Source organism: Gekko japonicus, unplaced genomic scaffold (genome assembly GCF_001447785.1).
Source record: "Gekko japonicus isolate JY-2015 unplaced genomic scaffold, Gekko_japonicus_V1.1 scaffold2547, whole genome shotgun sequence".
Classification (NCBI taxonomy): Eukaryota; Metazoa; Chordata; class Lepidosauria; order Squamata; family Gekkonidae; genus Gekko; species Gekko japonicus.
The window spans coordinates 201,069-213,008 of NW_015168731.1; the positions used below are offsets into that span (position 1 = coordinate 201,069).

An 11,940-nucleotide genomic window follows, 5' to 3' on the forward strand; every position below is an offset into this window, starting at 1 on the left:
CTGCAGGAAGTGGGGCCAGCCATAAAGTGGCTGCTGCAGGAGGTGGGGCCAGACACAAAATGGCTGCTGCAAGAGGCGGGGCCAGCCACAAAATGGCTGCTGCAAGAGGCGGGGCCAGCCACAAAATGGCTGCCGCAGCCTACCTTCAGTCCCACAGTGAAGACCCTTGAGTTGCGGTAGTAGCTGCTGCCAAAGTTTTTAAACATCTGCACAGCCAAGGAAACCTCCAGTGGCCCATCAAAAGCACTGCTGGGCAAAAGGCCCACCTGGCGCGCCCACTTTCTAAGAACCCTTCGTAGGCGCTAGCAAAAATGTTTACGGGCACCAGTGCTCCCTCTAAGCTGTGGAGTCTTGTGAGCAAAAATTCGACTGTGTGACCAACTGGCATTAAAGTTGTGAGCGAGTGATCTGGCTGCTGCAGAAATTGGTTTGCTCTGGAGCAGAGATGTAAAATTTCCGGAAGACAAAAATGTGTGAGCCAGAGGCTAGAAAACTGTGAGCTAGCTCACACTAACTCAGCTTAGAGGGATCACTGACGGGCACTACCCTAAGAGCTAGAGGGATAAAGGCCAGGGCATTGCGGCAGGGGAGGGGGGATTAGAAAAGAGACAGGTGGCAGCACAAAGGATTCTGGGAAGCTGTTCCAGACCGGGGGGGGGGGGGAGGAGCTATAGGGAACAGGCAGCGTCACCCAAGACTGTTTCTCCTCTGCCATCCACCTTTCAAATCCGAGCCCTGCATACGGCTGTTTGTCCTCTCAAACCCACAATGTCCGTGAAATTACTGACCTCAATGTCCACCGCAGACGATGTCTGGATGCACAAGAGGCAGATCATGCTGCAGAGAAGAAAAAGGAGGTTAATTTTCTTTCTTAAAAAAAAAGAAAGATAAGAAACAAGTTCTCCCCCACTTAATTTCTAACAAGCCTGCCCAGTCTGAGCGTCTTCCCCAGCCGCAGAAGCCCAGCCGTCATGGCCTCTTTCTCCACCACAACGGTTCACTCCTGCTTCCCTTCTGCTATTTCGGCTGAAGCCGCTCCGTGTACCACGCGCATAATTGCAGCATTCACACTGACATAGGCAGAAGCCCGTTTCCTACGGAAAGGCCGGACCAGCAATTTAAGACCAAACGGGAGCGGCTTCGGAAGGCCCAGAAGGCCGGTCTTACTGGACCATGTCGGCGACGTAGTCGTCCAGGTAGCAGCTGTTGAACTTGACCAGGTTGACCAGCACGAGCAGGAACTCTGACGTCAAACCCACGTCCATCCACTGGAGGACAAATTCGGCTGCGGGGGAAGGAAAGAGAGGGTGACGGCGCAGCAGTCTGGGAGTGAAATCCAAAGGATTCCACCAATCACCACCACCAATCACAGAATCAAAGAATCACAGAGTTGGAAGGGGGCCCTATGGGCCATCTAGTCCAGCTTCCTGCTCAGTGCAGGATCAGCCTAGAGCAGTGATGGCGGACCTTTTAGAGACCGAGTGCCCAAACTGCGACCCAAAACCCACTTATTGATCGCAAAGGGCCAACACGGAAATTTAACCTGAATACTGAGGTTTTACTTTAGAAAAAACAACTCATACGTTAACTTAAGATGATCCAAACAAAGTAAGGAAAGCAATCCCAAATGCTTTCATTGACTTAAAATTATTTGGCAGAGAATTCGGCACTTTAATGATGGTCTAGGCCTGGCTGGGGCGATGGCACGCGTGCCCACAGAGAGGGCTCTGAGTGCCACCTCTGGCCCCCGTGCCATAGGTTCGCCACCACTGGCCAAGAGCATCCCTGACCAGTGTCTGTCCAGCTGCTGCTTGAAGACTGCCAGGGAGGGGGAGCTCACCACCTCCCTGGGCAGCTGATTCCACTGTGGCACAACTCTGACTGTCAAAAAGTGTTTCCTAATATCCAGCCCTTAATTGAAACCCATTCTTGCGAGTCCTCTCCTCTGCTGCCAACCAGAACAGCTCCCTGCCCTCCTCTAAGTGACAGCTCTTCCAATACGTCAAGAGAGCAGTCCTGTCCCCCTTCAGACTCTTCTCCAGACTGAACATTCCCAGGTCCCTCAGCCTTTCCTCACAGGGCTTCTTGGTCTCCAGGCCCCCGATCCTCCTCCCTGCTTTCCTCTGCACCCGCTCCATTCTGTCCACATCCTGTCCAGAATTGCACACAATATTCCAGGGGCAGCCTGACCAATGCAGTGTACAGCAGGACTATGACATCTTCCTGTTTGGATTTCATACCTCTGTTGATACAACCCAGGATTGCATTGGCCTTTTTTGCCGCTGCATCACACTGGCTGCTCCTATTTAACTTTTGGTCCACCCGTACCCCAAGATCATGTTTACACACTCTGCTACCCAGAAGTGTATCCCCCATCCAGTATGCGTGCTCCGCATTTTTGTGACCCAGATGTAGAACTCGGCACTTATCCTTGTTAAATTGCGTCTTGTTCACATCCGCCCGGTTTTCCAGTGTGTTCGGATCTCGTTGAATTCTATCTCTATCTGCTGGTGTGTTTGCGGCTCCCCCCACCACAGCCTCTAGGTGCAAAGAATTCACCACTGCCACCGCCAATCAGTCAGTGACCGAAGGAGGAGGAGGCATACCCAGTTCCTCTTCCAAATACGTGATGTATCTTCCGTTATCCGTAAGGGCCTTGAAGACCTCGAGCCGCTCGTGCAGGTCTTCGTTGGAAGGGTAGTCCTTGATCACTTTAAAGAAGTGGGCGCGAAGAATCCCCAGCCGCTCTCCCTGCGAGATGAAAGGACGGCTGCCTTAAAAGGGGCGGGGTGGGGCCCACTGACCTCTAAGAACTGCACTTCCCAGGAGCCCAGATATAGTTTCTAGCAGGGGTCATTTCGTAGAAAAAGAGGTGCAGGAGCTCATTAGCATAACTCATTAGCATAACTTATTAGCATATGCCACACCCCCTGACCTCACTGGAAGTGTGTCAGAAGGCAACCCCCATCACTCAGGCTCCACTGGACTCTTTTGGATTGTTAGCTATGGGGGAGGGGGACGTGCAGATCTGTCCTCACAGAGGAGGGAGAGCTTGTACCTGAATAAACCTTGGTCTTAAAGGTGCCACTGGACTGTTTTGGGCCGGGGGGCTGGGGGGGGGGCTCTGCAACTTACCTGGCTGCTTCTTGCTCTGACTGAGGGCTGCTGGGAGCAGGGGGTGGGGCTTGTTGCATGTGCCCGCCCCCCGGGCTCTTTACTGCTGGAGCTCCGCTCCTGTGCGCTCCTGCAGGAAATGACCCCTGGTTTCTAGGCTCTGCCCTGCTCAGGTGTGTTTTTAAGCCAGGGGGCTCCGGTTGTTTTGAGCCTGTGGTCGCCTCTGGGCTTCTGACACTGGGCGACGGCCTCAACCACAAAACACCAATCACAACTTCCCTCCTAGAGGGAACACCAATCACAACTCCTAAAATGGTGCCCTGATGTTAGACAATTAAAGGCAGAAAGGGCTAGATCCCATCACGGATTCCAGATTGTAAGTACCCTACCTCGGGTAAACCAAGGCGGTTATCATTATGTGCCCTTGAAAACTGAAGACCATGGAACAGATGGTAACCCGGGCTCTTTTTGTAGCAGGTACTCATTTGCATATTAAGCGACACCCCCCCTAATGTAGCCAATCCTCCAAGAGCTTACAGTAGCTCCTGTAAGAAGAGCTCTGTAAGCTCTTGGAGGATTGGCTACATCCGACGTCCGCTGCCTCACCCAGAAGCCTGGCGGAAGAGCTCCGTCTTTCAGGCCCAGCAGAACCGTAAAAGCTCTGTCACAGAAGGAGCGACCAGCGACAAAATGGCTGCCAACGTTTATTTTCAGTCACACAGCGAAAATCCTTGTGCCATGTTGGTGGCGGCGTCTGCCGAAGTGGCGTTTTTCAAGATCTGCACAGCCAATTAAATCTCCGACAGCCAATCGGAAGCCTTGCTTGGGAACAGCCCCACCTGACCTCTGCCCGCTTTCTACGAACACTCCATGGGTGGCAGGAAAAGGATCAGTGGGCGCTGTGGGGAGCCAGTTTGGTGTCGCCGTTAGAAGCGCAGAGTCTAACCTGGGATTCTAATCTGGGAGAACCGGGTTTGATTCCCCACTCCTCCACATGCAGCCAGCTAGGTGACCTTGGGTCAGTCACAAGTTCTCTCAGGGCTGTGTTCTCTCCAGGGCAGTCCTCGAGAGAGCTCTCTCAGGCCCACCTCCCTCACAGGGTGTCTGTTGTGGGCAGGGGAAGGGAAAGGGGATTGTAAACCGCTCTGAGGCTCCGAGTGAAGGGCAGGGTGTAAATCGAATATCATCTTCTTGCTGTTGTTCTAAGCCTTACCTGTCCTTGAATGATTGCTTTCAGCAGGTGCAGCACAGCGTGTCGGGCCTCAGGTGGTCGATCCGGCTGCAGCATGTCCGCGATGGCTTTCCAGATCGCTTCTACCGCGTGCTGAAGGAGGAAGGGTTATCCCACCTGCGCAACTCATTGTCGAATCGTGCTACTATGCCCCACACCTGATCTCTCGCCATCCTACCACAAACCCACCCCTGATCTCTCGCCATCCTACCAAAAAAACCCTACCACAATGCTCACCCAGCCACTCGCTCTGGGGGGCCAAGGGAAAGCCATTATTCCCCTAGGGTTGCCAGCCTCCAGGCAGGGCCTGGAGATCTCCCTCTATTACAACTGATCTGCAGGCGACAGAGATCATGTAAGTACGTAACTCATACTTACATATCATGATTTGATCTATCATCTGTTCAGAACCTAAAAAGGTTAGTCAAGAATAGAAGAGGGCCAACTCTAAAAATCTAATTATGAAACATACAAAAATATACATGCATTTATTAGACACAACTTAAAATGACAAATAAGGGCCCATTCATACCTCTGAGGAAGGCCTGTGAAGGCCGAAACGCGTTAGGTCTTTCATAACGCGTTTCGGCCTTCACAGGCCTTCCTCAGAGGTATGAATGGGCCCTTATTTGTCATTTTAAGTTGTGTCTAATAAATGCATGTATATTTTTGTATGTTTCATAATTAGATTTTTAGAGTTGGCCCTCTTCTATTCTTGACTAACCTTTTTAGGTTCTGAATTCTAGGTTTTGGGTTCGTTTTTTCCCCTTTCCCCCCCTTTTTTGTCCTTATTGATCTATCATCTGTACATCTTTAATGTGATGTCCATGAACTGAATTAATAGCTAAGGAATCCTCAAGAGGTTGCACTGTCATATAAAGCAGTGCAAAATTAATGTGGACAAGTTAGTTCGTGGAATGAAAGGGAATAGAAAGGCAGGCAGGCAGGCAAAGGGGGGTGGGGGGGACCGCTGTTGACACTGACCAGACTGTTTTTGAAACTGACAGAGATCAGTTCTGTCAGAGAAACTGACAGAGATCAGTTCTGTCAGAGAAACTGACAGAGATCAGTTCTGTCAGAGAAACTGACAGAGATCAGTTCTGTCAGAGAAACTGACAGAGATCAGTTCTGTCAGAGAAACTGACAGAGATCAGTTCTGTCAGAGAAACTGACAGAGATCAGTTCTGTCAGAGAAACTGACAGAGATCACCCCTCCCCCCCCCCAAATCTCCAGGTATTTCCCAACCCAGAGGTGAAACCCAAATAATGCCTGACAAGCACCAAACCAGTTATAGGTTTACAACTTTGTCTGGCTAGTGGAGGAAACAGAGACCAGGGTGCAAAGACTTGAAGCGATACATTCTAAACAATGTTTGGGTTTTCTGTCGTTCAAATAATAGCATCCCCTGACCCTCTAAGCCACATCCAGTTGGTTTCAGTCCCCTCCGTATTGAGGCAACAGAGGCCACAGTTGTTGGTTCAGTTCCACCATCTTCCCCCCCCTCCTTTCACGAGAAATATCCATGAGGGATGTGCTCTCTCAGGAAGTGGTGGCGGCTACAAGCACGGACGGCTTCAAAAGGGAATTAGATAAGCATATGGAGCAGAGGTCCATCAGTGGCTATTAGCCACAAGGTATAGATAGGAACTCTGGGGCAAGTGATGCTCTGTCTTCTTGGTGCTTGGGGGGGGTCAACAGTGGGAGGGCTTCTAATGTCCTGGCCCCACTGCTGGACCTCCTGATGGCACCTGGTATTTCTGGCCACTGTGTGATACAGAGTGTTGGACTGGATGGGCCTTTGGCCTGATCCAACATTGGCGTCTCTTATGTTCTTATGTGTATTTCTGCTCTTCTCCCCCTCAGTCCAATCGTAAGCCGCCTCGAGCAGGAGTCCAAAGAGGCAGCACGGAAATATTTTACATAAATAAATTAATCGCAGTCCTCCCCCTTCCAGCCGAGCCTTTGCCCTTTTGCGCCAACGTACCTCCTCGAACTTTTTCATTTTTGCGACCTCGCAGATCTGGCCGATGGTCCGTATCCGGTTGTTCAAGCCGCACTCTACGCTCAGTTCCTGGGAAGAAGCAGAACGGCGTTTAGACTTGCCCGATTTCACAGTGCCGCTCTCCAAGGGGTAAGCGAGACACGCAGCCCTGTTTCTTCGCGATCTCGGGTGAGGCAGAACCAGGTGGAGCCCTGCTTGGCCAAACCACCGTCACCCAAAGCCCTGACATCACGGCTCTGTCCCACAAGAGGCCTTGTGGACACCAGACATTCGGGGCTTCTGTTTTCTCTGCCTCCTGCTCCCGTAGCATTTTCCCTTTGTGGTTCTCAGGCTCTAACCCAGGGGTCCCCAACGTACCTGCCAACATTTTTCCTGGCACCCACCGAGTGTTTTTTAGAAAGCGGCCAGAACAAGGTGACGTTTCAGAAGGCCAGGCTTCTGAGTGACCTTTGGAGATTTGATTGGCCAGGCAGATTTTTAAAAACACTCGGGTGTTACATGAGCATATACGGCTAGACGTTGCCATGTAATTCTGGATGCATTGAGACAGTTTCACATATCTGTTTTGCATTGCCAATTTTACATAGATATACGTTTTAGATATTTATACCCTATTTTAGCCAGCATGACGGACCCTTCCTGATGCTTTAAAAGTGCACCGTCTTCTGCAACAGAGGAAGCTCCTCCACGTCAGCGACACTAAAAGTACCCAGCACGCAAAGAAGCGGCTCTGAATGTGCCCAGAAGAGGCTTTTTTATTAACAGAAACTCAAAGGAACATTACTAACATACTAACAGAGAATTTCATGTGACCGGATTAAAAAAAAGAAGTTTGACAACACACAGAAGAAGCCCAAGAAGATTAATTGGACATTACTAACAGTTTAATTTACCAGTTTATATATCACTCAGCTTTCTCTTTCTCCCACTGTCTACCCTTCCCATTTCTTCTTTTAAGCGAAATACCTCCCCTTTTTAGGGGAGTCAATAAAACCTTTATATAAAAAAAAAAGTGCACCGTCTTCTGAATGACTCCGCTACGGAAGTATCAGTGAAGGCAGCCATGTTTTTACAATCAGCTATAAAGCTATGTCAGGAAAAACTATCAAAACGAGCAACACTTTGTAACAGCTTGAAGTATCAGTGAAGGTAGCCATGTTTTTACAATCAGCTATAAAGCTATGTCAGGAAAAACTATCAAAACGAGCAACACTTTGTAACAACTTGCTTTATGTAACAGTATGTAATATTACGTAGTTTGCAAAATACTTGGTTTTATATGTATGGTTTTATATGTATATTTTTTTATAGTAATCCTCTTTTCAGGTATTGTTTTATGCCAATAAAGGCGAACTGATTGACTGATTGATAAAAATACTCATTCGGCATCAGTCAGTTCAGAGTCTCTGGCGACAACCAAGCATACAGAGGAGCAATGCTCCCTCTAAGCTGTGGAGTCTTGTGAGCAGAAATTCTACTTTGTGAGTTACTGGCATTTTTCTCCCTTTCTCACAATATAAGAACTCGTGGGCACTCAATGAAATTGCTGAGCGGTCGGGTTAGAACGGATAAAACGAAGTACTTATTCAACCAAAGAGTGATTAACACATGGAATTCACTGCCACAGGAGGAGGTGGTGGCGGCTACAAGCATGGACGGCTTCAAGAGGGAATTAGATAAGCATATGGAGCAGAGGTCCATCAGTGGCTATTAGCGACAAGGTATAGATAGGGGCTCTGGGGCAAGTGATGCTCTGTCTTCTTGGTGCTTGGGGGGGGGGTCAACAGTGGGAGGGCTTCTAATGTCCTGGCCCCACTGCTGGACCTCTGGATGGCACCTGGTATTTCTGGCCACTGTGTGACACAGAGTGTTGGACTGGATGGGCCTGGCAGGTCCTCTTATGTTCTTATGTCGGCCACCATAGCACAAGGATATCCACTGTGGGACTTAAGATAAGCTCTGGCAGCCATTTTGTGGTTGGCTCTGCCTCCAGCAGCAGCCATTTTGTAATTGTGCCCACCACACTGTGTCAGATATGGAGCGGGTGCAGAGGAGAGCGACGAGGGAGCCTGGAGACCAAGAAGCCCTGTGAGGAAAGGCTGAGGGACTTGGGAATGTTCAGTCTGGAGAAGAGGAGGCTGAGGGGGGACAGGATGGCTCTCTTGAGGTATTTGAAGGGCTGTGTCACTTAGAGGAGGGCAGGGAGCTGTTCCTGTGGGCAGCAGCAGAGAGGACTTGCAAGAATGGGTCTAAATTAAGGGCGGGAAGGTCCCAGCGGTATCTCAGGGAAACCTTTTTGGCAGTCAGAGTTGTGCAACAGTGGAATCGGCTGCTGAGAGAGGTGGTGAGCTTCCCCTCCCTGCCAGTCTTCAAGCAGCGGCTGGACAAACACTGGTCAGGGATGCTCTAGGCCAGTGATGGCGAACGTTTTAGAGACCGAGTGCCCAAACTGCGACCCAAAACCCACTTATTTATCGCAAAGTGCCAACGCGGCAATTTAACCTGAATACTGAGGTTTTACTTTAGAAAAAACCACTCGTACATTAACTTAAGATGATCCAAACAAAGTGAGGAAAGCAATCCCAAATGTTTTCATTCACTTAAAATTATTTGGCAGAGAATTCGACACTTTAATGATGGTCTGGGCCTGGCTGGGGCGATGGCACGCGTGCCCGCAGAGAAGGCTCTGAGTGCCACCTCTGGCACCCGTGCCAGAGGTTCGCCACCACTGCTCTAGGCTGATCCTGCATTCAGCAGGGGCTTGGACTAGATGGCCTGTACGGCCCCTTCCAACTCTGTGATTCTCGGATTCTATGAATCCCAAAGGGGCCCGCCAGCGCGGAAAGGTCGCTGCTCTAACCCAACCCCAACGTTCTACCTTGAGTATCTCTGCCGTGATGATGAATTCCGTCTGCTTCCCTTCCGACGACTTGGAGTTGGGCCGGGATTGCCCGAACCCCAGGAGGTTTTTAAATTTCTCCTTTAAACCGGGATCTTTGCCCTGGAGTTTCGCCATCATCCACTAGGAACGCCCCGAGGGACCTGCGCAGAGAGAAGACGGTAAGCCGACAGGGCACACACGGACGAACAAGGCACGCTTCTCAATGCGGCTGCCTCAGTTCAGAGTCTCTGGAAACAACTAAGCATACAGAGGAGCAATGCTCCCTCTAAGCTGTGGAGTCTTGTGAGCAGAAATTCTACTTTGTGAGTTACTGGCATTAAAAGTTGTGAGCGAGCGATTTGGCTGCTGCATAAATTATTTTGCTCTGGAGCCCTCCTTCCTGAGCCGAGACAAAAAAAAGTGTGAGCTGGAGGCTAAAACACTGTGAGCTGGCTCACACGGACTCGGCTTAGAGGGAACACTGCAGAGGAGCCCCTTCCTGGTCACGGAGGATGCCCTACGCAAGCAACCCCCCTGCATACACCAAACTGCTCCCACGATAGCAATGCATGTTTCCTGGGAACTCCACACACCCACTGGAGCACCTGCCCAATTTCAGCTGAAGCCAAAATTCAGAAATGGTTGACTCGCCACTTACGGTATGAATTTACAGCACCCCAAGGCTTCTTTCCATTGCACTGGAGTAACTGGGCACAGTAAGAGACCACTCTGTGACAACTCATCCCACTGGCGCAACCATATCAAGACAAAGAAGTCTCTTGGGATCCTAAGGTACAATAAAGGTAAAGGTTTCCCTTGCTCGAAAGCCAGTCGAATCCGACTCTAGGGGGCGGTGCTCATCTCCACCTCCAAGCCGAAGAGCCAGCGCTGTCCAAAGACTTTTTCCGTGACCGTGTGGCCGGTGTGACTAAATGCCAAGGCGCACAGAAAGCTGTTACCTTCCCACCGAAGCCGTCCCTATCAATGTTCCCTCTAAGCTGTGGAGTCTGGTGAGCAAAAACTGTATTTTGTGAGCCACTGGCATTAAAGCTGTGAGCAAGCAATTTGGCTACTGCGTAAATTAGTTTGCTCTGGAGCCATCCCTTCCTGAGCTAAGACAAAAATGTGTGAGCTGGAGGCTAAAAACTGTGAGCTAGCTCACACTAACTCAGCTTAGAGGGAACACTGGTCCCTATTGATCTACTTGCAATTGCTTGCTTTCGGACTGCTAGGTTGGCAGGAGCTGGGGCCAGAGACGGGAGCTCACTCGGTCACACGGCACTCGGGTCTCAAACTGCTGAGCTACCGACCTTCCAGCTTGCAGCTCAGCATCTTAACCTCTGAGCCACCGCAGTCCCAAGGTACAGTAAGAATGACCCAATTTGACACACTTTGTGAAGCATATTAATAAGCTCTGACCAGGATGGCCCAAGCTAGCCTGATCCCATCATATCTGGAAAGCCAAGCAGGGTCGGCCCTGGTTAGTGTTTGGATGGGAGACCCACTGAGAAAGCCCAGGGTTGCTACGCAGAGGCAGGCAGTGGCAAACCACCTCTGTTCGTCTGCCCTGACCTGGATAGCCCAGGCTGGCCCGATCTCACCAGATCTCGGAAGCTAAGCAAGGTCAATATCAATCATTTGATTTTACAGTCCATGACCAGCATACACAAAGGTTTACATATTAAACAATCAAATTTCGCAACTTAAAAAATTTCACTCACGCTACCGTATGCGTTTCCCAATCTTTGTACACCTGTGCACAAAATTTAGCCACTATTTGGGTTGTTTCATTGTTCATATCGGACAGAAGATAATCAAGTTTAGTTTTGTGTGATCGGCCGGGGAGATTTCCGATCAGCGGCGCAATAAATTTCAACCAGCAGTGGGGAGGGTGGGGAAGGAATGGAAATCCGAACTGCAGCTTCTGGTCAGCTTCACTCCTCAGAATCAGAGAGTTGGAAGGGACCTCCATGGTTATCTAGTCCAACACAAACACACACACACACCCCACACAATGCAGGAAATCCACAAATACCTCCCCCTCCGCACCCGCAGTGACTGATGTTCCGCCTCCAGAAGATAACAAAAAACCTCCAGGATCCCCAGCCAAACTGGGGCGTGGAACATCGGTTCCCTCTAAACTGAGTCAGTGTGAGCCAGCTCACAGTTTTTTAGCCTCCAGCTCACCCATTTTTGTCTCGGCTCAGGAAGGAGGGCTCCAGAGCAAACTAATTTATGCCAGAACAAATTAATTTATGCAGTAGCCCAATGGCTCGCTCACAGGTTTCACACCAGTAGCTCACAAAGGAGAATTTTGGCTCCCGAGACTCCACGGCTTAGAAGGAGCATTGCCCCCTAACCCTTTAGTTAAGGAGCCCCCCTCCCTCAGGCAGCCAGATCCATGCAGGAGGAACCCCCCCTTTCATGCAAGCCCACTCCCCATCTCGCCCCACCCTTCAGGGTCCTCCAACCCTTTAGTTAAGGAGCCCCCCTCCCTCAGGCAGCCAGGTCCTTGCAGGAGGGACCCCACCTTTCATGCAAGCCCACTCCCTCCCCCCACCCTTCAGGGCCCCCAACCCTTTAGTTAAGGAGCCCCCACTTTCATACAAACCCACCCCCATCTCCCTCCACCTTTTAGAAGCCCCCAACCCCTTAGTTAAGGAGCCCCCTCCCTCAGGCAGCCAGGTCGTGAGAGGAGGAGGAGCCCCCCC

General features: G+C 50.5%; 1 protein-coding gene across 1 annotated transcript in view; it reads right to left on the minus strand.

Moving 5' to 3' along the window:
• The window catches only part of TSC2 (tuberous sclerosis 2), a 91,343-nt gene extending 81,410 nt beyond the window's left edge, over window positions 1–9,933 (minus strand). Inside the window, exons 1-7 of the mRNA XM_015415599.1 lie at window positions 9,888–9,933; window positions 9,227–9,390; window positions 6,331–6,417; window positions 4,328–4,438; window positions 2,607–2,751; window positions 1,168–1,285; window positions 789–837 (exon numbers count right to left, since the gene is read on the minus strand). Coding sequence (XP_015271085.1) covers window positions 789–837; window positions 1,168–1,285; window positions 2,607–2,751; window positions 4,328–4,438; window positions 6,331–6,417; window positions 9,227–9,367 — 651 coding nt within the window. The 5' untranslated portion in view covers window positions 9,368–9,390; window positions 9,888–9,933. The remainder of the gene's footprint in view (window positions 1–788; window positions 838–1,167; window positions 1,286–2,606; window positions 2,752–4,327; window positions 4,439–6,330; window positions 6,418–9,226; window positions 9,391–9,887) is intronic.
• Between the last annotated feature and the right edge of the window lie 2,007 nt (window positions 9,934–11,940).